This window comes from Ailuropoda melanoleuca, chromosome 6 (assembly GCF_002007445.2).
Source record: "Ailuropoda melanoleuca isolate Jingjing chromosome 6, ASM200744v2, whole genome shotgun sequence".
NCBI lineage: Eukaryota > Metazoa > Chordata > Mammalia > Carnivora > Ursidae > Ailuropoda > Ailuropoda melanoleuca.
The window spans coordinates 120,632,980-120,659,825 of record NC_048223.1 but is presented as its reverse complement, the minus strand read 5'-3'; the positions used below and the strand labels follow the sequence as shown (position 1 = coordinate 120,659,825).

The window sequence follows — 26,846 nt, the reverse complement described above, 5'->3', positions numbered from 1 at the left end:
CGAATTCTCAACATTTGCTGCAACATGGACGGCACTGGAGGAGATAATGCTAAGTGAAATAAGTCAAGCAGAGAAAGACAATTATCATATGATTTCTCTCATCTATGGAACATAAGAACTAGGAGGATCGGTAGGGGAAGAAAGGGATAAAGAAAAGGGGGGTAATCAGAGGGGGGAATGAAACATGAGAGACTATGGACTGTGAGAGGCAAACTGAGGACTTCAGAGGGGAGGGGGTGGGGGAATGGGATAGACTGGTGATGGGTAGTAAGGAGGGCACGTATTGCATGGTGCACTGGGTGTTATACGCAACTAATGAAGCCAAACTTTACATCAGAATCAGGGGATGTACTGTATGGTGATTAACATAATATAATAAAATAAAATTAATAAAAAAATAAAAAATAAAAACATTTAAAATACTTTTCCGGGAAATAAAATTAGGTCCCATCAGTTAATAAAGATTGCTAAGTCAGATAGCCTTTATCCAATTCCATCATTATTAGATGCTGGCTATCCAGCAGGCATGGACTCTGTGTTACCAACAGTGGGTGTGAGAAAAACAACCTCTAACACTGACAAGCACACGTCAGTGGCCCATCTGGGAATCAAAATGCCCTCAGCACCCAGCCTCACTCATGCCATGTCCAGTCTAACCAATAACCGAGCACGGCGAAAGCAGCCTGGACAATTCAAAGTACGCTCTGAAGCCGACATATGTCATAGTGCTTTTGAGGACATGTTTTTGTTTTAGTGCAAGCCCTTTTTTCCAAAACCAATCATCTTTCCTTGTGCAATTTTATATCAAACTGTAACCTTCAAAGGTTACCAAATAATTAGTCTGCCCTTAAACATGTAACTTCCAGTCAATGACCCATGTTTTGTACCAGTTGTGTTACTCGTTCACACCACAGTGGAACCAAACCAAATGAGAAGTTAGAATTTTGAGTTTATTCTCAAGTCATTACAGTGTTCAGCCAGTTTGACATTATAAAGATAACAGAGGTAAAAGTAAACACTGGGAAGCACACGTACATTCCCATTCTGAAAGACGTGTTATAATACAGAAAAAAAAAATGCAGCAAATATTAAGGTATTCAAAGTAATTTTTTGACAATTCAGATGTGACATATTTACAAGAAAAGTATAAGTTTTAAAATAATTAAATAATTTTCATAGAATTATAAAAGTATTGAGATAAATATTAGGAGACCCTGACAATCACAAGAACATTTTCCTATGCTACTAAATACAAGGGTAGTTCTATAAAAAGTCCCAAAATAGAGCTAGTATTTTGCCACTAGGAAATATATCAAATTACCGATACCAAAATATGCTAAAATGAACATGCAATGTAGAAGCTGTACCAAAGAAAAAAGCATAAGGCTCCTGAATATTGCCAACTGTCTACACAAGATTTCTTAGGTGTGTTCACGAAAAAGTCACTTTCTAAAGAGCCATTATAATGAATATACCAGCAGAAAAAGGGATATCTACTTAAAACCTTTCCATTCTACCATTTTCCAATGCAGCTGGAAAAAAGAAAAAAATCAAAATATAACTTTTCAAAATATTAGCTTATGAATAAAAAAGTTGAGTGGTGCACTTTATGCATTTGGATTTTTAAACGGATTCCATGATAATTCCACTATAACAGATAGTAACCTCTGGACCCCACCACTGCAGCAGGAAATCTCTCCCCCTTTTTCTCAAACAAGACGTCATCTTAGAAAACACAAAGGAGAAACAGTGACACATACGAATTCAAAACAAAACAGCACAGTAAGATGGTAAAATATCATAAAAATAGCAGCATGTGAAATTCAAGACTATTTTCTTGAAGCAAATGTTTAAGACTCAACCATAAAAATGGCACTTCAAACTGGTCTATTATTCAACACTTGAAACTGAGGGTTTCTTGGAGCGGTGCTGACATCTGCGATAACCCTATGATTAAACGTACACTCAAGTTTGTGTTTTACAACATACATATCACACAGGTAGTAGAATAGAAGCATTCTGGCGTCTCGACTGTGAGAGGATATCTTAGTTAGCACATTAACTATGCTGCTGAAAATTAATTTTATCCCAATGTTTACAACCGATCACGTAGGACTTTTGAGCACATTATTCCGACAACGTTCTCCAACAAGATGAGAAGACACAGGCGCTTGAATAGAGGTTAATCAGTGACAAAAAGGAGAGGCTGCAATCGCACGGCTAAGGGCAGTATGTCTTTACATATAAACTTGAGGTCTTTCACTGATCCAAATACAGAAAGAAGAACTACTTATAAAACCTCGATATGAAAATCAGATCTCCCAGAAATTTCATACCAAATCATTTTCACCGTTTCATAAAGCAGAGACCGTAGCAAGTCCGAAGTTTTCTCAAACCCATGTCCAAGACACAGTTGTGTGAGTTCTAATTTCCACCCCGTGCAACCTTCAACCCTCACTAACGGGTCCAATGATACCCTCTACGCAACACGTGCCGCTCACCTCAAGATCCAGAGCATCAGAGATGTTATCATTTCCAAACTGTCCACATTGTAGTACAAATTTTACAGCACCACAGACATCATGATTTTAGGTATCTTAGTCTGACAATATTTCATTCAATAATATTAACCAGTAAGAATATGTAAATATCAAGCATCTAATAGGAAATCTAAGTAGCATTTTAAAAACAACCAAAATAATTAATAAGCATTTTTAATGTTTTAAGTTGTTAAACATTTAAATTGTCAAATTCACTAGGAAAAAATACCACACACACATTTTCATCACCCAAAAGAGAGCACACGAAGCTTCAGACAATTGATACTGAAACACTTAGGTTTTCTCTTGCGTTCATTCATTTTTTTGTGTTTTTTTTTTTTTAAAGAAATTACATTTCGTTTGGCCACTCCCTAGATTCTTGGTTTACCAGCTTATGAAGAGTACATCAAGAGGCAGTATAATAGACGTATTAAAAACCATTTCATCCTTTATCATCTTTGGCTAGAAGGGCTGAGGAGGCAGGCGAGGCTCCACGCGCTTCCGTCTCACACGTCACTGACCGGAAGGCTCGCGTCGTCCAAGTCCACTGGGTCACAGTCTTTCTTCTGAGGGCCATTTTTACTTTGAGGTTTTAGCAGAGCTTGTTCAGTCACTTTGGAAGCTGGTTCTCTTGGAGAGACAGTCTGGACCTTGAAGTTCCCTGGCTTGACCTTGGCAAGAGATTCGTAAAATCCTCGCTTCTCCACGGTAGAGCTTGAGACCAGAGAGTTGCTGCGAGAGGCTGTGGAATGTGAGGCGGCGGCTGCGCTGGCAGAGCGGAAAGTGGGCTTGGGTTCTGCAGGACAGCTGGAATGCTCCTGCAAAGAGCAGTGCTGGTCAGACACGGTCAAACAGTAACGACCAAGTTAGTAACTCAGTGTGAGACTTTCTTCTCTGAAAAACAAACACACACACACACACACACACACACACACACGAGAGCAGAAGCATGAGCCATGCAGCATACATGTGCAAGTTCCTTCCCAAAGCAATGCATTTTTAGGAGTGAGGTTAAAGCCATGACCATTTCCACTAAGAAACCAGGTCTGTCACCAAAGCTCTGCCACTTGAAGACTCAGTCAGCCTACGCTGGAACGCAGTGCTCCAACTGCGACCGAACTGTGTTTGAAAGGGGGCCTACCCGCTTTGCCGTCCTATTTAAGAGCATCTTCTCAATCAACACTAGGAATCCTCCAACATAGTTTAGGAAGATAAAAAGATAAAAATGCAGAAATATAAAAAGGAAAGGCCATATTTCTTTAATAAGTAGAACTCACTATTTTTCAAACCTGCAATTTTGTCTGGCGGTCTGACAAACTTAGTTTTTTGTCCCTGAATTTTGCTGCAACCAGTAACAGCGCAGTCTTCTGTTTCTTTCACTGCATTTATTTAGTTTTGAATATGTCATACAGTCATATGGCTAAAGATTTTAAAGGTAGCAAAGGGTACGTATTTAATCATTTATTAAAACTGTGATGAAATAACTACCAGTTGTGAATCTTAATTTCAATTTGCTTCTTACTAAGGATATCCTTAATATGACCATTCCAAATGCATTGCCATAGAGTTCCTAGTATACTGCGTTCATGTATGATACTAGTGCTTTGAAAACAAAGTGCTACAAACTGACAAAACACTAGAGATTCCCAGGAGCTGGCTATATTTCACCTGAGATTTAAAACGCCATGCAAACTATAGTAATGTGGAGTTTATCCAACGTATATGCATGCATGAGTCTGCATATAGTATTAGAACAAGGGTGCAGTTAAGTGGCGTAGTATAAAAAATTTCAAAATACATAAACTATAGAGGTTGAAATTTGTGGCAATTCAGTAAATTAATTTTTAGAAGACAGCTTAATGTGACTTTTTCAATTAGTAAGGTTCCATTTTTTTCATGATTTATCTTTTTCATTGTTGTTTAAATATACATATCCAACTGGATGACTGTAGTGAATAGTTTGCGTTAGTGTTGACAAAGTCAGTTACGGTAACTGCAAAAGGCAGTTTGGTTAACTCAACTTTCTATGATCAGTTGTTAAGTAGTGAGTGAGTCCGGGCCCTCTAGTAAGAAGGCACGTTTGCGTGAGAGCCCACATACGTGCTGCATTCACCAGTTCTTGATGTATACCTCTGTATACAAGGGTTCGACAGCCTTCTGGCCTGCCGCATCTGGAACACAGTGCAAAGCTAAGATTAGAGTTAACCTATACTGGGGAGAGGGAGGAAAAGAGAAAGTTCTGCTGACAGTTACAGCTAGAAAGTCCACCTTGCCCCCACCACAAAGCACAAAACACAAATGCCCTTCTCCAATTTTCCTCTTCCCAACAGACATTGTTTTTGCAGAGAGTCTCATACTTGGCTGCTGAAAAGGTCACATAAAACACAGGCAGTTACAAAATTAACACCTATGAAAGTGACTTCTAAGACAGTCCAAAAAGGGTATAAGGAGAGTAATTAAAGAAATGAGAAACATGGATTTGTATTTGCTGATCTGTAGTTCTCACTACCAGGAAACTATTAAAAGACAGAATTACTACCAGAAAAATACCAAAAGTGCAGAATATCTGGCATTAACAACAAATCTGTAGAAGGTAATAAAGGCTTTCATAACTACATGTTAGACCACATTCGGCAGACAGAAGCGTTATATTTCAAGACACTTAATATTTTTTTTTCTCGGGACGCCTGGGTGGCTCAGTTGGTTAGGCGTCTGCCTTCAGCTCATGTCACGATCCCAGGGTCCTGGGATGGAGTCCCGCGCATCAGGTTCCTTGCTCATAGGGGAGCCTGCTTCTCTCTATCCCTGCCACTCCCCCTGCTTGTGCTCCCTCCCCCTCTCTCTCTCCCTCTCTGGCAAATAAATACAATCTTCAAAAAAATTTTTTTTTCCTATTCCTCAGTAGAATTTGTATTTTCGGATGAGAGACCAGTGACCAAGGTATTCTAAAGCCAAATCTTATTCCTATGATGTTCTTGAACATGATAAATTAAAAAACATTTTTCTTATTATTTCTGAAAATGTTTAACATTTCAATTTTATATATTACCACAAAGACAATTATGATAATGAAAAGCAGTGGGTTTTTAAATTACCCTACCAGAAAATGAAAATGAGAACATGCAATGGAAAACAGTGGCTGAGAACAGGAAATCGTATTAAATCAGGGTCCAGCTGCTCAAAGGTCTTAGGGCACTAGTAAGTCAAAAAAATCCTTAACCGAAATTAGAGGGAGGAAAGAGGAAACTGAGGCTTTGGGCAAACTGTAATGCTGCAACTTCGGGTGCTTTACAGACTAGGCCACATCCCATACCAAGAATTTGTCAAGTTGTAACAAATCCAGACCTAGTGACAAGTAAGAACTCCTAAAACAAAGCAAGGAAACGTTCATTCTTTAGTTGCCCTGCTTGTGCATTTAAGACAATACAATGCACAGAAAGTTATGTATACAGAACACTACAAGGAAGCATTAAATTAGAAATGCATTATTTTTTGCAAGTCCAATTGGTATGAAAGTCAACATGCAAATAAATCTCAATACAGAAAGAAACCAGAAGGATTAGGGGGAGAGGAAGGAAAATAACTGTACAGGATGGGGGGGGGGGCCCTAGGGAGTACCACCCCGGAGAGCAGGAAACATACAGAAGATGCTGATCGGCCAGGCCCCCGCTGTGCTACAATGGCACCCGAGACTGCTTTAATCCAACTGTGCATCTCCTCAGGGCTATCAGCCTAAGGGAGAGAAAGGACCCATTCAGTCAGTTTGTCCTCAAAATCAGCTCCTACGTCTATACATCCAATGTATTCATTTTGGTAAATTACAGGGTCAACAACAAAATCATTCCAAGGCAATGGTTTTCAAAAAATTTTAGAAATCACTTTTTAAAGCCAGGTTTTGCATGGTAAGTTATCACAGAGACAAAAGTTGGACACCTAATATTTTAAGATCAGACACATCAAAAAGTGTCAATATGAATACTTCTGGAGAGAAAATGAGAGGAAGAAGTCAAAGACAAACCTCATTTTGCTCTATCTACCGCTATATTATCTGAATCTATTACAGGAGTATTTATGTAATTGTGTAGTTAAACATTTTGACATCATTATATATTTTATTTTTCTAGAAATCTTTTCTAGTACTACACTAAATACTGAAAGAAATACTGGTAGTCATATTCCAAAGTATCATACTCCTTGGTAGGACCTTGTGTTCCAATGTGAATTTAAAACTTTACTACGGGGGCGCCTGGGTGGCACAGCGGTTAGGCGTCTGCCTTCGGCTCAGGGCGTGATCCCGGCGTTATGGGATCGAGCCCCACGTCAGGCTCCTCCGCTATGAGCCTGCTTCTCCCTCTCCCACTCCCCCTGCTTGTGTTCCCTCTCTCGCTGGCTGTCTCTATCTCTGTCAAATAAATAAAAATCTTAAAAAAATAAAAATTAAAAAAAATAAAACTTTACTACGACTTTAAATCCAGTTAAACAGGACCTAAGAGAGGTGTAGAGATACTGCCCTTTACTTGTGTTCAACGATAATGTTAAGTGACAGCATGCTCTTTTGAACCAATGATTGTAACAAGGACTTTTAAAAGGAAAAACTCAAAACAGGCAAAGGCAAAGCATAAATCTAGAAATCCATTTGGCAAAAAAGGAGGTTTAAAAAGGTTTATGCTCTGATAGTTATTCTTGATCTAGAAACTTACCCTAAAGAAGAAATTCAGGCAAACTTGAGCACAAAAATGTTCACCACCACATTGTTTATCATAGTAAATGTACAAAACTATGTAAATAGTGACAGAGGAGCAGAGAAACCGTTTAACTGTGGAGCATTCATATATGGAGCACAGTGCAGTTGTAAAAAGTTGTTACAGAATTTTAAATGATGTGGAAAAAAGACTATAATATATTCAACAGAATATATCACTGTGTACTTCATATGACCCCACTTATAAAAATATATGCCTTTAAAAAGGCACTACAATAAGAACGGTTTCCTGAATGTGGGATTTTGTGTGTTTTATACCCTTTTCTTCATATTTTTCTATATTTTCCAAATTTTATGCAATAATCATATGTAACTTTTATAAAACAAAAACAAAAGTTCTTTAAAAAAAACTCTCAATTTAACTATTTCGCTGTGTAAGTAAAAGGTAAATACAGGATACCTATGTACCACCAGTGTGATCTACTGTCTATTTTTATTGTGGGTATTTTAGACCCCATTTCTAAAATTACCAAAAACGATACAATCAAAACTCCAAAATATGTGCAAAAATAATCCAAATTGAAAGTTAGCATCTCAGTTAAAACAGCATTTCCCTTTCCACAAATACTACTTAATTCTATTCTGCCAATTCAGAACAAAGAGTACACTCCCTATTTGCTGAACATATGACCTACCAATAATTTTATATATAACATTTTTTAAGTTGTGAATTACAGTTGTCATGTTTTTCTTTTCTTATTCACATAAGCAACAAGTTTATTTATATCTATTTCACCTCTGAAATTATCAATCTCTTGGTAGGAGGATCTATAATCTCCAAAGAAGTATCTCACCTGCACATAGAAAGTTCGGGACGATGTTACAATTTCAAAGAGATTGTCCCTCATCATTATGTCACTGTCAACAAAAACAAACGTCCAATTGCACGTAAATAGCAGTTGTTGGATAGTGTTTCTTTCACTTGTTTATCTAGTACCAAATATATGTCAATAAGAAAATAAATAGAGATAAAATCCTGGTGTAATTTAGCAAAATCAAATTAGCATCTTTTTCAATTTATTCTTGCATTAAATTTTACATATTTTATATAGTTACATATATTTTTTAAAAGATTCATAAAAGAAGTTTAAAATTCAAAGAGTTCAACTGCTAAGAAACACAGTTAACACATTTTCTTATTAAGCCCTATTCTGTAGCAACTTCCAAATACTAAAATAAATAATACATCAATCTGTCAAATATGATAGAAGTTGTTCATATTAAATTTTTTCCTTCCCATTAATAAGCCTAGGGGTTGTTTCTTAACTTTTAGTTTTCAAATGAAACAAAAAATATCTCAATACTTTAATCTGAGGATTTTGTAGGCTCGAGCATATCCCAACTACAACACTAGAAGTGACGCTAGATAGCATAATATCATCCGGACACATCAAGCAAACTAAGGCACTGTGGAGTATTAGTAAGTCGTGCCAGGCACTATGTGAGAGCTGGTGCTTACCTCTGCTTACATTCCTGGACTTTATGAACCTCTTTAAGTGGTATTACACGGAGGGGTTCCTTTTCCTGGCAAAAAAGCAAACAGATACATGAGGTATATTCTTAAAATCCTTTTAAGAATTAGTTGTCTTACTTGGAGATCTATGCGAAAACTGTGCTTCTTTCTTGAAGCATAAATCTAACTTCCTGAACCACCCAGCATCAGAACAGCTCAAATACTAGAACCTTATACACACTGTAGTTTGAAACAAGGACACTGGCATATAACCCTTATTCACGGTATTTCTGGTCTTAATGACAGTGTAGCTTACTAAAAGCCATTAAACCATCAGACTTTCCCCAATGGAGTCCTAGGTACCCTGGAAGTGAAATGCTTCCTCTCCTGGAATGTTTTTGTGATACAGAAGGCACCAGAGTAGCGAATACCCAGCTTCTTTGAATTACATTACTCATTTAAAGAATATCACTTTTATATGAATACGTTATTTTAACACAATTTACTGAACAATTTAGTGAACATTTACTAAGTGCCAGGACATCCGCTAGTTTTCAAACACATTACCTTGCTTAAACTTTCCACAACCCCACAATGCAGGCAGTACTATTCACCTGAGGAAACGGAGCCTCACACACTGAGTACCTCATCTAAGGTTACAAAACTAGATAAAAGACACAACTAGTGCCTAATAGCATCTTTATACTACACATTCCATGAAATATTACATGCCGTATTTCACTATCACACCATAAGATTAAGACATACCATTATTTGATGCAACACTAAGAAAAAACTAAACCATGCCAGGACACTTTAAAAAGTCACAAATCTGGGGCGCCTGGGTGGCACAGCAGTTAAGCGTCTGCCTTCGGCTCAGGGCGTGATCCCGGCGTTGTGGGATCGAGCCCCACGTCAGGCTCCTCTGCTACGAGCCTGCTTCTTCCTCTCCCGCTCCCCCTGCTTGTGTTCCCTCTCTCACTGGCTGTCTCTCTGTCAAGTAAATAAATAAAATATTTTTTTAAAAAAAGTCACAAATCTTTTAAGTTTTACAAAATAGTTCATTTCAAAATTTCAGACTATAAAAGGCTTACAAAAATAGTACAAAGAATTTCTGTATACGTTGTACCCCATTTTCCAAGATGTTAAAATTTTACGTTTGCTAAATCATTGTTTGTGTTCATATATGGGACTATGGGGTGTGTGCGCGCGCGTGTGTTTGTGTGTGTGTGTGTGTGTGTGTATACCTTTCCTGAAATGTCCGAAGGCAAGTCATAGATAGGATGCACTTTACTACTAAATACTTTAGTGCCTATTTCCTAAACAAGAACGTTCTCTTATATAACCGCGGTACAATTATGAGAACCAGAAACTCCGCACTGCTGCAATACTGTTACCTAATCTACAGACCATCGTCAGAGCTCATTAACTGCCCAGCAGTATACTTGACAGAAACAGGAAAACTACGGCTTTTCTGCTCCAGGGTTCAATCTGGAATCAGACCTTGTATTTAGCAGTGATGTCTCTTTGTGTCCTTGACCATGGAAGAGTTCTGCTGTCTTTTTTTCTCTTTCACCACCTTTAGGGTTTTCAGGAGTCCAGGCCAGTTATTTTGCAGAATGACCCTTGATTTGGGCTTGTCTGATGTTAACCAGGCTTGGATTCAAGCTGTACAGTTCTGGTGGGAAACCACAGACGAGCTTTGTTCTTCTCATCCCATCATTCTCAGGGAGGGCATGAGAGTGGTGTGTCCCATTACGAAGATGTTAACCCTCATCTCTTATGGTCATGTTTGCCAGTAACTAGAAAGTTACCTTCTTCTCCTTTGTCATTATTATCTTATGGGAAGATACCTGGAGCCTATGAAACCCAGTTTCCCTTCACTGTCTTGCCCACTAGTTTTATCAAACTTGGAGGATTCTTGCCTGAAACCATTACTGTAGGTGATGCCGAATGGTGATTCTTTTTCTAACCCCATTAATTAATCTACATATATTAGCTGGACTTCAGCTCCAAGGAAATGCTTTTCCTTCCATTTTACTTCTTTGACTTGTTTTATTCTCTCGGTTGTACATTACTATTTATTTAGGTGCTCAAATTGTATGAGTTTTTGTGGAGGCCCTGCAAGCTGGGTTTGCATCCTTTTGTCATGGCCCCATCATTCTCTGAGCCACTTCCATATTTTCTGTCACAACTAGCTCTTCCGCGCCCAGCTTATCCTATGCCTGCCCCACCTCTGAAATGTGCCATCTCTCCAAGATTCCATGTTCCTTTTGTTAGAGAATAGCATTTATACTTACTTGTTTTGGGGGGAGAGGATTGCCCATCTCTTCACTCAACCATGGCTTTTTCACGATTGATGAGAAGTAATATTTCCGTGAAGTTTCAACTTGTGCTTCTCTAATTATGAGTGATGCTGAATATCTCATATATATTTAAAGGCCATTTAAATTTCTTTGTAAATGAATTGTCTATCCATGTCTTTTACTCCTTTTTCTACCAGATACATCCCCCCCCTGGTTTTCTCTCTGTAAACTTTGAACCAACCATAAACTTAGACAAAGGCTGAAAACACAGCACAAAGACCTGACTTTCCTGAACCCTTTCAGAGCGAGTTGCTGACCTGGTCCCCACTGCCCTTCATTTCAGTGTGTATCTCCCACAAAGACACCCTCTTATCACAATACAACCATCGAAATCAGGGAAGTATATCCCCTGAATGTCCTTATTAAAACAAAAGAATTCAGTTCAGAATCTCAGGCTACATTTACTCGTCGTGTCTTTCTTTTCCTCAGTCGTTCTGTCCTTGACTCCCACAATCTGGACTCTGCTGGAGGCTCCAGGGCAGTTATTCTGGAGAACATCCCTGATCTGGGTGTGTCTGATCCTTCCCCAAGATTAGATTCAGGTTAGGTATCTTGGGCAGGAACATCACAGAAATGAGGCAACAACCTTGTCAAGCTATCCTGTCAGGTGGTAAATAATTTTAATTCCTCTCACCCCTGATGAAGTCCACTCTAATCATTTCATCACCTGATTAGAGTGGTATCTGCCAGTGGTAATTCTATCACCATAAGTTACTATTTCCCTTTTTGTACTTAATGTGTATTTTGTAGACAGGGACTTTGCAGCTTTGTTCCTCATCGTACACATGTATGTATGCATACTCATGGATTCGCTCATTTATATCTATGTGGGTTCATGGATTCCTACTTTATTCAAAGGGCAATACTCTGTTACCGTCATTACTTATTTTGATCTCAAAATGCCCCAATTTGGTAAGGCAGAATGTTTCCAAGTTGGATTCTGGGTCTTTTGGACATGTCCCTAGCATTCTATGAGCACTTGTTTTCTGATACAAGACATCCCAGGCTTAGTTTCTGTTCATTTCTCCTGTCTCAGCTTTAGAATCTTGCCATTTCTCCACAAGCCTAGGTTTCTTTCAGTGGAAAATGGTGGGTTTTTTTCAGTTGCACAGAGTTACAAAGCATACTAGATGCACATATAAGCGCATGAATACATTTACATCTATATTTAATTCTACATCTATCTGTATATGTTAAATGTTCACATCAATTCCAATCTAATATAAAAGTGTTCTCCTTTCCGTATTTATTATTCCCTTTTTTGACAGAAACTTGGTTCTTAATATATTTCCTTATTTTATCAACAGTACATATGTCAACATTCTCCCATCTCTGCTATCACCCTCTTCCCAATGTGGATGTGCTCTTCTCCCTACCCCATGTTAGGCTAACCCCCCAAGAGGATGGCCTCCTCATCCTCCGTGGGGTCTGACTGCCCACACCAAGCTACTCTGGCTCCTTCTGCCCCTGGCCCACCACACAAACACCTACACTGATCTGCCTCAGCTAAAAACTGTAGGTCTGAATTGTTTGGCATTGACGGGAGGAAAAGAGGGAGAGGGTAAGAAAGGACCCCCTCAATTTTTAAGATTCTTTAGGGATATTAATGTTTTCTCCCTGATATATATTACAAATATTTTCTCCAGCTTTTCAGTTGTGCACTTAAATCCCTCACACCTACTAAAAAAGCTTGTAACTCATCTTTTAGAAATACATACTAAAATAATTACAGAGAAAATGGTACGTCTAGGATTTACTTCAAAATATGAAGGGGGGAAGTGGGTGGTGGTACCTAAGAAACGAAACTAGCCATGTGTTAATAATTACAAAATCTGGGTGAAGAATATATACAGGTTCAGAATACTATTCTATCTACTTTTTTTTTTAAGATTTTATTTATTTATTTGACAGAGAGAGAGACAGCCAGCGAGAGAGGGAACACAAGCAGGGGAGTGGGAGAGGAAGAAGCAGGCTCATAGCAGAGGAGCCCGATGTGGGGCTCGATCCCAGAACGCCGGGATCACGCCCTGAGCCGAAGGCAGACGCTTAACGACTGAGCCACCCAGGCGCCCCTATTCTATCTACTTTTTGTTTAAACTTGTAGATGATCAAAGGTTTTATAAAAGAGCCCTTTTCACGCTAAACATCAATTTTTATCATCCATCATTCTTGAGCCTATGCAGATACATGAGCACAATTGATTGGCTAAGGTTTCTTAAAACCTCAATCACTTTTTGACTCAGAGCCATCGATGTCAACGTTTCTCACTCCATACCATTCTCTGTGTCAAACAGAGTGTTGGGGATGCAGCATTTCTTAAGACACCCCACTGTATCCCTGAGATTTTCCCCTGCAGGTTCTGGTGCTGGTGTTTTCCAGATCTCACCCAAGGGGCTGTGCACACGCGAGTGATGCCAACTACCGCACCGCTGCTGCCCGACTGCCCCTCCCCTACAGCAACTCTAAGACACCCCGAGTTTTCAGAAATGTTAAATGTGGGGGAAATGCACACCTTAGTTATTGATGCAGGTAAAAAATTATAAATAATTTAGATTCCAGCTTTATCTGTTCTAAATGCTTAACACGTTCCTATGTATGCATGGCATCATTTCCCTCCCTTCTCTTGTTAGTTCAGTATTTTTTCATCTCAAATTTTATAGCATCATGTCTACATGCAGGTTTTCAAAATTTAGTTAATGTTTCCATAATAGTTCTTGTCTCACTCTAATTACTGTGGGTGATAGGGGTACATGTCCATTTCTCTGGCACAGCTGAACTCCGGAAAGGCCAGAACATCACTGACTGTTCTCTTTATTCCCAGATCCCAGAACAGGGCACCAGAGCCATGGAGGGGTCAATGAATGAATGTTGCATTAATGACTCTTCCCAAGAGTACTACCATTAATTAAAAGCCATGAATCAACCTATTAACCAAGCACACGTGTAGCCTTCTGAGACACCAAGTCTTATACTTTTTGAGCCAAGTAACTACTATTTCCAGTTGAGGCTCTTAGATTTGACATCTGACAAAGGCTAAATACCCATGTTAAAATGGCTATTCTTGCTATGCTATGCCAATTTTCATTTATTCAAAAACACTTATTAATTGTCTACGAAGTACCAGGTGCTGTGTTCATAAAAAGGGTATGAAAGAGATCTTCATTCTCAAGAAGCTCACTTAGGTAACTGGTAAAGCCAAGCATGCATGCAACTACAAAACACAGCGGGAGGTATCATGATAGGAGTGGGCACCGGGCACCATGGTGTGTAAGGAGAAGGCACTTAATCTAGAGTCTGAAAGCTTCCCAAAAGAACAGACACTGAGATGAACCTCAAAATACTCCTTTCCTATTTAAGTACTCTCCGGTCCAATACAGTACCACCAACTATGTGTAACTGTTTAAATTAAAAAATATTTAAAACAATCAGTTTTAATTTTAGAATTAAATAAAGTCAGGTTCCTCAGTCACCCTAGCCATATTTTCAGCATTCATCAGCCACATGTAACCAGTAAGCCTGGCCAATGCAGATATAGACCATTTCCATCAGTGTAGAAAGTTCTACTGGATAGTGCTGTTCTGCTGCCTTCATTCAAATAAAGTATATGATCTCCACTCAAAGGTCCCATAAAACAGGAAGAGCCAGGACAGACATGTAAGGTATAAAAAAGCATCCAAATTATCCAACATTCTGTTGCAGAACTCGGGTTACATGAGAGGAACATTTTAAATAAGGATGTTACTCAAACAAGAGGGAATTTCAATCTCTGATTCCACCTCCGGATAGGAGAAAAAGGTCTTATATGAGGAAACTTAAAAAGTCAAACTAGGGGCGCCTGGGTGGCACAGCGGTTAAGCGTCTGCCTTCGGCTCAGGGCGTGATCCCGGCGTTATGGGATCCGAGCCCCACATCAGGCTCCTCCGCTATGAGCCTGCTTCTTCCTCTCCCACTCCCCCTGCTTGTGTTCCCTCTCTCACTGGCTGTCTCTATCTCTGTCGAATAAATAAATAAAATCTTTAAAAAAAAAAAAAAAAGTCAAACTGAAACAGGAAAAAAAATATTGAGAGGACAGAGGAAAAAAAGTAGAAATACAGAGTTAAAATGTTGACTTTTAGAGACTTAATTCGTCCTACAATCTCCTCCAGCTCCCCTTCAGAGGAAATCTGTAGGCTAAAGAGTTCTGATATTTTTAATTCTTTCAAGGTAAATGCCTTTGAAGATATGAGCTTTTTATTTAAGCTGTATTTACAAAATTACCATTAAAACATCACAACCAAATAAACTGAACTGTATGTACCTTTCAAAACCAGAATTATTTTAAAAATAGAAAACAGGACAAGAAACCACACACACACACACACACACACACACACACACACACACTTAAAACCACCACAGTGTTAACACTCTTCTCAGACATTTTAAGGCAATATTGATGACAGAACAACATACCAGTTCAGATTTGAAGTAGCCTATTGTGTTTTCATCCAACTGAAAATATCTTCTCTTCCAGTTTTTCATCTACCAGAGATGAACACAGACATAAGACTTCTGTTTCTAAGAATGTCAAATGTTAACAGCCACTTAAATGTTCTGATACGAGCCCACAATCAGAAATGTCAAGCACTGAAAAACCTCTCACTACCCTCCCTTGATGAGGAGATACATGAAACTCCATCTCTTTCGCTACGCAGGACTTGAACTCCCAGGTCAAGTTTGGTGGCTCGCGTTCAGCTTGTATCATGTAACTTCATAATATGGTTTCATATTTTTAATGCTCTAAAAGTTAAAAAAAAGACAAAAGCACTTTCCCATCCCCCAACCCCACAAAGTAAATGACATCAAGAGTTCAAGATCAAGGACAGGAAATGTTATTAAACCACATTAAGTTCTGTAAGATCTGTAAAACGCAAGAACCTTTCACCTTTCTTCAAGTACTTTATACTTAGTAGTAAAGCATCGAACATTTAACAAAGAGAACCTACTTTGTACAAATATTTTTTTGTCATTGAAATACAGTTACTGTGAAAGCACTTCAGTAGCTCTAACAGTTGTTATTTTAGACCTGGGAATAAAACAAAAAGAAAGAAATGTCTCCCTAAAAGCCCTAATTAACACAAGTGAGTCACTGCCTGATGAGACTTATGACTTTACCTGTAGACCTGCTATAGTGAGAGACTCTCAGCCTTTCCCTTCATTTCCCTTGGCTTAAAGGTCAGTAGATTAGGGATGAAAGAACTTGTCCATGGCTAAGCTAATTAGAGTTGCCAGAAAGTGATGTGAAGTCAAACAGAAGTGCCAGTAGAGTTTAAAGTATTTCTTTACTCACAGAATTTTTTTTTAATTTTCAGAACTTTAAAGTTTATTTTCCCATGAAATTTTAATGATTTGGTTCACATACAGAGTGACAAACTTTGGAAAAGTACTTTGGAATCTTAGAAATACTGGTAAATTTACTTGCTCTTCCTACAACGTCGCACCATGGGTCTGGCTGGATGAGAGGATCTGCTAACCCTTAACAGCTCTTACTAAGGACCAGGTGCGCTGTGCTAATACTATCTTAATTTACATCTTTCAAAAAAAAATCTCCAGATGGTAGGTTTTATAAACTAATTTTCCTTAAAAAGAAACTGAGAGACTGAGAGGTTAAATATGAAGCTCAAAGTCACAGAATTCAACTGAGGTCAGCCCAACACCAAATGGAGTGAGTGAACCTTCCCCCACCCCACACGCCTGGCCCCCTCTTTTCCTGACAACTCCCTGCTCGAGCTCTCTTTCTCTTTCCTCCCAACGGAGGAAAAATCAATAGGAAAGCCTTCTGGGATAAACTGTTAGGAAAGCTCATTTAAAACTAAAGGTCAGTGGTAATAAGCATTAACTTATCCAGCCACTCACAGACCAAGAAAATAACAGCACTGAATTATGAACATAAAGTCACCCCTACTCTATCTCCTGACTCCCCAGCACGCTGGTCTCTCACTTCGGGTCTTTCAAAAAACAAAGCAAATGACTTGTATGTTGAGCGTTGGCTACCGGAGACTCATTTCTCATTATTACCATACATGACGTGTGAAGGTACTCACCACGGCGCCTTGCTTTACACAATAGCCAGCTTTGATGACTGCACTGTCTGGGGGCGGCTTAGGAGTAAAATAGGGAAGATGGCTTTGTGACCGTTTCAAATTATTTCTGTCAATACTTTCACCACATTCATTTACTTCTTCTTTCTAAAATGAAGCAAATAAAGAAATTCTTTTCTTGCTTGTTTAGCTTCAAAGCACAGTTGTATTTCATGTTATTTTAGTAGAAAATCATAAAATCTTAGTTCAGTTAGGAACGCAAATTTTGAAGTTTTCTAAATAATCTGAGATAATCTTAACGCATCAATGAAAATACCATAGATTTCTATTTCTCTTGTTTTGTCCCCAGTGTTTTTTGGGGGGCAGGTGGAGGGTGAAGGGGGTGAACTTCTGATTTTGAAATAATTATACAGATTCACTAATAAACGAAGTTGTTAAAAAAAAAGAAAAGACATGTACAGGAGGTCGCATGTCCCCTTCAACTAGTTCCCCCAACAGGGAAACTGTATAACTACAGTACATTACCAAAACTGACAGTGGAACATCCCACAAACTTTACCCAGATTTCACCAGTTTTACACACACTCATTGGTCTCTGTGTCTGGATCATTCTAGGCAATTCTGTCACATGCAGCTTTGTGTAAAACCACCACAACAACATACAGAAGTGTTCATCATTAAAAGGCTCCCTTGGGCTACCCCTTTAAAGTCCCTATGCCCAATTCCCTGGCAACCTCTAATTTGTTTTCCATCTTGATTGTGCTGACATTCAGGCAATGTGATATAAATGGGTCCTACAGTACATGACCTTTTGAGCTCAGCATCATTTTCGGGAGGCTCATCCAGGCTGCTCCCTGTATCACTAGTCTGTCCCTTCTTCCTGCTGAGTAGCACTGATGGTCTGGACATACCATGCGCTGTTTAACTCTTTGCCTGTTAAAGGGCATTTGAGTTATTCCCAGTTTTGGACCATTAAGAATAAAAAGTGCTACGAACATTCGTGTACAGACTGATGCAAACATAAGTCTCCATTTCTCTGGGAGCAACGTCTAGGATTATATATGCTGGGTTGTATAGTATCACAAGTTTACTTTAAGAAAAAAGTGCTACATTGTTTTTCAGAGTGGCCATACTATTATACATTCCCACCAGCAACGTATGAGTGATGCAGTTTCTCCTCGTCCTTGTCAGCAGTCAGCATTTGTGTTATTAATTATCTGAGTCATTCTGAGAGGTGTGCAGTAATATCTCACTGTGGTCTTAATTTGCATTTCCCTACTGACTAATGACAGTGAGCGCCCTTTCTAGAGCTTCTTTGCCACATATGTATCTTTTATCTTTTGGTGAAATCTCTGTTCATGAATTCTGCCCATTTCCTAATTGGATTATTTTTTCACTGCTGAGTTTTGATAGTTCCTTATATGTTCTAGACACAAGTGCCTTGTTGTATATGTGGTGTGCAAATATTTCCTCTTAGGGTGTAGCTTTGCCTTGCATCCTCTTACTGGGGTCTTTCATAGAGCAAACATTTTCAATTTTGATGAGGTCGAATTTATCAATTTTTCCTTTTATGGACTATGGTTTTGATGTCAAGTCTAAAAACTCTTTGCCAGCAGATTTTCTTCTTGCTCCTAGAATCTAAAAGTTCTGCAGGTTTGTTTGCCTGTTTTTTACATGCCAAGTCCAGTGCTTTTAAAAAAAGATCTAATACACTCATGTTTTCATGATCCCCAAAGCACTGGCTTCTGTTTATTTATAACATGCAATATGTTATAATCTACAATCCCACAAATCAACCAAACATGTAAGAACTCCTAAATTTCAAGAGAAAAACTGACACTCAAGTCTCATTTTGAGGAATTTTCAATCTGTTGTACATTTAGACAGGTCAACAGCATGAATTATGTTCTTAAAATTTTGTAATCCCAGCACATAACTGCTGCTAACCCAACAGTCACAGAATAAATTAATCAAGCAAGTGAGATTTGTCATTTTCTTGATAATACAGCAATTAAATGCTTTTATAATGAGTAAATACTTCTTTACAAATTTAAAAAGCTACATTACAAAAAGACAAAGTAAAAAAAATTCTTTGGGATCTTTTTAATATGGCAGCTGCTATGGAATCCTAGAACCTACTGAATAATCTACAGCAAAATTAAAACACAACAAAACCTCAATTCTGTATACGATTAAAACAGCCAGAGATACAAACTACCATCTTAATACAACGACAGACAAGTTGTCTTACCGCTTATATCAGCATAAGACATAAGACAGGTGAAAGCAGCTTAGTCTAGTTCTATCTTAACCAGAAGTCTTGCAGGTTAAAATCATTACTTTTTTAAAGAGTACACACACTCACACAGACACACACAATACTAGCTTAAACTTTTATACAACTCTGGTGAAAAATATAAGCTCCTACTAGAGCATGGATTTTTTTGTTCATTAATATACCCTTTTTTAGAATAAAGAAAGCACTAATTAGTTAATTAATGTGTTAAGATTCTCCACTATCCCCCTTCCCTGACAGAAGACCTGAAAAATATGGTGCATAAAGTAATTTAAAAGGTTTATAAAGTGCCAAAGTCCTCTCAGTCCAAACAGACACACAGACAAGTGCCCGATGCTGGCAACAGCATTCTATTACCTCAGGACCCACAGTTTCTCAACAGCTGGCAATTCAATTTGCATTACAAACTCATTCACTCAACAGCAACACAATAAATTTAACTCATTCACAAAAGTTTTAATTTCATTCAAAATTTTTTTATAAATTTTTATTTTTCATAACACCCAAATAAGATATGACTTAGCAGATTAGCACTTTTGTGATAGAACGGAGTCAAAATTCCAGTTCTCTGGTGGCTGTCTAGGTCAGGTTGTAGAAAAACAGGTTTAAAAAATTACACGTATTTGCAAACTCTTTGATTCAGCATTTTATTCTAGGACTTCATCCTTTAAAAAACTATTCTCCATTTCTCTAAAGTTTATGCTACAAGAATCTTCATCACAGCATTTATGGATAACGGAAAATAGATACCTACTGGTCTCTGCCCCTGGGTCCAGGCACACAGCTCCTAAAACCTTCGTAAATTCCTAAATAATAAGCACCAGGGGCATCTCTTGTTCTAATGCAATGACTCTGCGTGGGCTCCTGGATGGCGGCTGGTCATCAGAAAGACCAAGTCATGACTAGAAGCTTGAGACTTTCAGCCCCACCTGCCATTCTCCACAGAGAGGAGAGGGGCGGGAAACAAGAGCTGATCATGCCTGTATGATGAAGCCTCTATAAAAACCCCAAAAGTATAGGGTTCAGAGAGCTTCTGGGTTAGTGAACACTTGGGAGGTGCTGGGAGAGTCCCAGAAAGGGCCCAGAAGCTTCATGCCCTTCCCATCTCTTCCATCTGGATGTTCACGTGCATCCTTTATCATATCCTTTTATAACAAACCAGTAAACAGCAAATAAACTGTTTTCTTCTGTTCTGGGAGCCACTCTAGCAAATTAATCAAATCTGGTGAGGTCACGGGAACCTCTAATTTATAGGTCAGAAGCACAGGTAACAACCTGGACGTTCAACTGGCATCTGAAGGGATGTAGGGGCAGTCTTGGAGGACCCATGGGATCCAGGCTGACTGTCAGAATTGACTTAAACTGTAGGACACCCAGCCAGTGTAGCAGAATCCCACACCTCCAGTGTCACTGTGTGGTAGTGTGGGGGAGGAAGAGTGGGTTGGTCCTACTCATACTGTTTACAAAAGGAAAAGGAACTCTGTCCAACAACAGAGGATTTGTAAACTATGGTAAATTCATGGCAAAATGACTAGTCATTAAAAATGATGTAGAATCATTTTTAATGACTCGGAAAATGTTTGAGATATAAGGGAAAAAAGCTATTTACAAAGTATCGCCATTTCTGGGGACAAAAGCATAAAGAAGAAAGGCTCAGAGAAAGCATAAAAAGCGTTAAGTTGGTGTATCTGTGATTTCCAAATGTTTCACAATAAACACATACTTTTGAATATGAAGTTTTTAAAATTAATTAACTACCATATTAATTCAGTAAAGATGTTCTAGTTTATAACAAAAAATCACTACCCAGTAGGTAAACCATCATGCAGAATAACCAATGTATTACCTGAGTTGGGGTAATGATGGGCACGCCCCCAACAATGTCAGTTCTGTAAGACACTTGCTTCTTCCCACATTCATTCTGGCGACTTAGGTTATCAGAATGAGGCTGTGAGTCTGACTGCTTTGGTACCTAAAATAATACGTAAATGAATCATTTTGCAACCAGCATTATTTAGGAGACTCTCTTTTATCACAGAATATCCAACTAATCATCCATTTATATATAACTGACATATATAAAAATTATGTATAATGTATGTGTGTGTACCCCTGTACGTTGTCACACTAACGTTTCTGTTTCAGTAATACTTCACAATACAGCCACCATTTACTGAGTGTTTCCTTGGGCAGGTACTATTTCATACCTTCTCCCACTTAATCCTTTGATCAGGCCTATGCGTGGGGTGAGTATGTCCACTCTCGCAGAAACAGAGAAAACAGAGGCTCAGAGGCATGAAGAAACGTAGGTTTAGATCCTGGCTGTACCATGTCCTATTTAAGTTCGTGTAACTCTCTTCTACACTAAACCACTATACTATACCTCTTATTTATTAGAGAACTTGACATTGGATTATACCTCTATGATGTTATCTCTCCCTGTCCTCCATTCCTGCCCAGGATTCTGCAGCACCCCTGTGGACAGGGATCATGGCAAATCCATCATTACTGGTGTCAGAACAGTCTACTACCGAAAACGTAATAAGTATTCAATAAATGCTGAAAGACTCAGTGGATGAATCCAAAATCAGCAGGAAAAAAAGAATAAGATACTTAAACTAGAAGTCAAAATGTTCAAAATAACTTAAAGCTTATTGGAAATTTTTAAAAGAAATTCCAATACTTGTATCAATGATAAATCACTCACAAGAACCTCACTAAAGTGGAATCAAAGATTCAAAGGCATCACAAATGTTTAACGTACATTTTAGCTTTTCTTATGTGGCCTAATCCAGAAACAAGGGACTTGGCAAAGCAATATTTCTATCAATAGACTGTTGCATGCTGTCTGTCTCTGAATTGTAGACTTTTTGGCTATGAATAAAATGTAATAAGATACGCTTGGCACTGATGTGATGTTGAGCATGATAGTTAATCTCTCGCCACTGATTTGAAGGGCATTTGAGGATCTTACAGTGTTTCAGAAACATTATGCCAACTACTTCCAATAAGCACCGTAGTCGTGATGTAAAAACATTTAAAATTAAATAACCTGACATACAGTTAATCCCTGTTAACGGGGCACTGGCACAGCTCAGGGGGACACTATTCACATTGCAGTCAAAGACCCAAACCATTTATTAATATGATTCCAAAGCAGTGTGGCTTCGCAAGCTTTAACATTCATGAAGTATCAGCCAGGAACATTATTAAAACCTTCAGATTCCCAGGCTGCATACCCAGAAATTACGATTCGGTCAAGCCATGGTAGTGTGCACAAGGCTGCACGTTCAGCAGGAACTCCAGAGGTTTCTGAGGTACGTGCTTTATAACCCAGCCTGAGAAACGCTACTGCCAGGCCTGCGCACTCCCACCAGGTCTGGGGAAAAGCAGGTGCACAGTGGTGTCAGCAGACAAAGATTTATGAAATATTGGGCAAACATGCTCTCTGTGTGTCTAAGCTGATCTCAATCCACATAAATATAATTTATGGATATACACAACTTGTCCTTGAGTGACTTCGGCAACTCCTCTCTCTCCCCTGCCTCTCTCCCCTGGTGATACTTCCCCACAAGGCTTTCTCCCCAGGCCTTGAGCCATACTTACACTACAAGGCAGGTCACTGGCAGAAACAAAAGTGGGGGAAACAGGAAGAGAAATGAACCCTGCCAGGGAATGCCTCCAGAATTCTTCTAAGAGGCTGCACATTTTGGAGCATTTTAAAGACAACAGATAATGGCTAGAATTTTACTTGACAAGATTTACATAATGACATGACAGTGAAGGACCTACAAAGGACACTACACACCCAGAAACAATCTAAGGAAGCCCATAATGTTTTGAATGGAGAGCATCACGTATTTCAATTATGACAGAAAACAGGGCCAAGCTATTCCATTAAGAACAGAAAACAGCATTAGAAGAATTATAACCCAGAGAGCTCAACTCACATCTCAACTGTGTTAGCTGAAATGTGCTAAGAAGTGACCCGTATGAAGTTAGTCCTTCTTTTAAGAAGTTGAGAGTTTAGTCATTTATGGGCATTTCCTAAGAAAAACCTTTAATACCAGCCTAAAAATACATTGAAATTTACACTGATTTTTCTATTTTTCTTCCAGAAATGATGGTATATTAAAAATCCTTCTCTCGGGGCGCCTGGGTGGCAGAGCGGTTAAGCGTCTGCCTTCGGCTCAGGGCATGATCCCGGCGTTATGGGATCAAGACCCACATCAGGCTCCTCTGCTATGGGCCTGCTTCTTCCTCTCCCACTCCCCCTGCTTGTGTTCCCTCTCTCACTGGCTGTCTCTCTCTCTGTCAAATAAATAAATAAAATCTTTAAAAAAAAAAATCCTTCTCTCTGCTGTTAAGCCCACTGCTTCTAATTTGTCCTGATAATAAAATAAAATGCTAAGTATGGCATAATTCCAATGCTAGAGCTCTATAATTAACTTAGAACTGTACTTTACAATAAAAATTATCTAAACTGTGTGGTAAGCATTGAGTAACGTGTGGAAGTTTTGAATCGATACGTTGTACACCTGAAACTAATATAACATTTCATATCAATTAAAAAAAATAAACTGTAAACATTCCCCCAAAACAAGAAAAATATAAGCAAAATACCTACAAATAATATTCTTAAAAATTCTGAATATTAGTCTAAATTCAACCATTAAAATAAACATATTTTCAGGACTCCCCCCAAAAAAACAGCAAACTATTGAATGAGAATCAGAAAAATGACCTGGCCAGGCAGATGGCACGAGTCAAAGTCACTGGCTGTGCGTGCCCTCGTTGCCCCTGACTCCCCCCCCCAACTTGCTTTCTGTCTGTACTGTAGCTGCTTTCTGTGAGAAATCCGCATGTATTTTTAGGAGGCATTCGCTTGTGATCCTAACAGTAGAAAAAGAAAAGGTAGTCAGAGAATGAAGAGATGAACAAATCGGAGGAAAATGACAGGGCTTACACACTAAAACCTCAAATGTTCTAACGCAAACTGAGAGCCTTCTGAGGGCTCTACCCAGGAGCTGCCCGCTGAAAAGCACACGCACAGAGTAGAAGGCCTGGCATTTGTGGCAGGTTTATCGTTCCATTAGGACCAAAGTCCCATATCCAGCAGACTCTACTTGTTCCCAGCTGCCAATTAAAAAAAAAAAAAAAAGTTGTGGAATTTTGGATTGGCCACAATTTCAAAAACACTGATTTCTAGATTAAAATCTAATATTGATTTTTAAATTAAAATCTGTGGTGGGGAAAAGGCACTATTTTTAAAAACAGTGGGTTTCTGCTTAGGAATATACCATATACATCTTGGACATTCCTCAATCAATAAGGAACCAGAGGCCACCATATTTATACTGCTATTACTATAAATGAATAGCTAGTTGAATGTATACTTTAAAATTTGATTTTCCCAACTGTAGTCACTGATACTCCCTTCAGGGTTGGTTCCTCCACTACTGACTCTCTTTTCAAACAAGGGGAAAAACTTTTTTAAATGGCAGCCACCAATAAACATTCACGTAGAGTTAGGAAAGTAAGGAAAGCCACAGACTGGGGTGTCAAAGGACAGCCCATTAAGATGACAGGTACTATAATTAGGAAGTAGTTTAATAATCACCATGCCCTTACCACTACCCCCAGCCATCTCTATTCTGAAACCACATACTTCCAAACCTAATTATGAATTGTTTAAAGTTTTAAGTTTATATATCACATTGTACTCAGCAGACCACTGTATTACATAGTTGAACAAAATGTTATTTGGAGTGATTCCACAGAAACATAAACTACACATACACTAAAATATAAACTTTATTTTCCAAAGAAATCTACATGTAAATCACTGGCAATTTCCATAGAAAAGTATGACAAATTAGAGAGTTCACATCCTACTACATTTACATGTGTATTTATACATATGATATTAAAACTGGCAAGACTCTTTAAATAAAGATTATTTATTTGAGAGAGAGAGAGTGTGTGTGTGTGAGCAGAGGGAGGGGCAGAGGGAGAGAATCTCTGGCCGACTACCCACTGAGCGTGACAGAGGAGGGCTCAGTCTCAGGACCCTGAGATCAAGACCTGAGCCAAAATCAAGAGTCAGATGTTTGACAGACTGAGCCACCCAGGCGCCCCACCCCCCGGCAAGATTCTTTAGAGAAAAAAATTAAATGCACCTTATGTAAGCATGGGAAATTCTCTCATTGCTATCCTGTAAGTTAAATGTTTTATTTAAGATTGATCTTTAGTAAATGCTATCAATTCTATGTTCACTTTAACTCACTTTAATATCACTATATTCACTTCGTTGACTAGCTAAGGATTTCTGTATCTTTTATGTATTCCTATTTTCTAAACATGAATTACAAAAGCATAAAATATATAAGCATGAAAATCAACTGATTTAGCTTAAACACTATAAAAATTTCAACATGTAAAATAAAGCTGCAAAACCACAAAAGCTGATGTTCAAAAGTCTTTATACTTTGGAACATTACCCAACCTCAGTTTCTCTCGCATTTGAATAAGCTTAACAGTGTCACCTGTAGAAGATGGTTTCACACTATTAATAAATTAGAGACAGCAATGCAAGAACCTCCAAAATGGCAAAAAGCCCGAGACTATTCACTACTTTTTCTCTTGAAGCACTAAGAAACCAGTGCTACTTATTATTTTAAATTGTAATAAATGAATTCACTAAAGTCACTACTGTCTTTTTAAAGAAAATTTCACATTAAAAGTATATATATTGAGTTAAGAACAATTAAAAACAATTTGTTAAGACCTTTTAAGAAAATGTACTCGTGAATCAGCTCAAAATTGCTTTCCTGAAACTGCACAAACCTAAAATAACTTCTGCTTCATGCACAGATCAGACACACTGCGTGGGTGTTCTTTGCCATGTGGTAACAAGCTGTGCTGGGGCAAGACAAAAACTCCGACTTCACTCTGTGAACAGCTTGAGTTACATTAACTCTTTATTGTGTTGTGATATAAATGTGGAATCACTCATTTCAGACGGCAACTATCGAGTAACTAACATATGCTGACTTCCAGAGCATATGTCTTTCGAGGGCTGAGTTGTTCAGGGTCAGTAAACAACTGCACTTTAGTAGAAACACACTTCAATTTACACAAACCTCACACAGGAACTCCTTCCAGATCCTCTCCATGCAGGCCTCTATGTGTTTCTCTACAAGTGCGTAATGAGGGAAAAAGCAAGGAGAGGTAGGATCAGGGCACAGAACCTATCCACCTACCTACCATCATCAGTAGTAAATGCTCTCAGAAAAGTCTGATTTTTGCTTTAGGAACAAAAGAGTAGGAAAGTGCTTTTTTTCGGGAAG

At 38.5% G+C, this 26,846-nt stretch overlaps 1 protein-coding gene across 12 annotated transcripts in view; it reads right to left on the bottom strand.

Annotated features, from left to right (window-relative positions):
* Positions 1–917: 917 nt before the first annotated feature.
* PLEKHA1 (pleckstrin homology domain containing A1) overlaps positions 918–26,846 on the bottom strand; it is a 43,405-nt gene continuing 17,476 nt past the window's right edge. For 3 of the 12 annotated variants that reach the window (XM_034663380.1, XM_002924496.4, XM_034663384.1), the window contains 7 exons: positions 21,344–21,469; positions 17,205–17,348; positions 15,574–15,642; positions 8,762–8,826; positions 8,097–8,160; positions 6,183–6,272; positions 918–3,358 (listed from right to left, as the gene is read on the bottom strand). In XM_034663380.1, coding sequence (XP_034519271.1) covers positions 3,047–3,358; positions 6,183–6,272; positions 8,097–8,160; positions 8,762–8,826; positions 15,574–15,642; positions 17,205–17,348; positions 21,344–21,469 — 870 coding nt within the window. In that variant the 3' untranslated portion in view covers positions 918–3,046. Of the gene's footprint in view, positions 4,712–6,182; positions 6,273–8,096; positions 8,161–8,761; positions 8,827–15,573; positions 15,643–17,204; positions 17,349–21,343; positions 21,470–26,846 lie in introns of all 12 variants that reach the window. The other 9 variants (XM_011231387.3, XM_034663379.1, XM_002924497.4 and 6 more) reach the window with 9 other exon arrangements.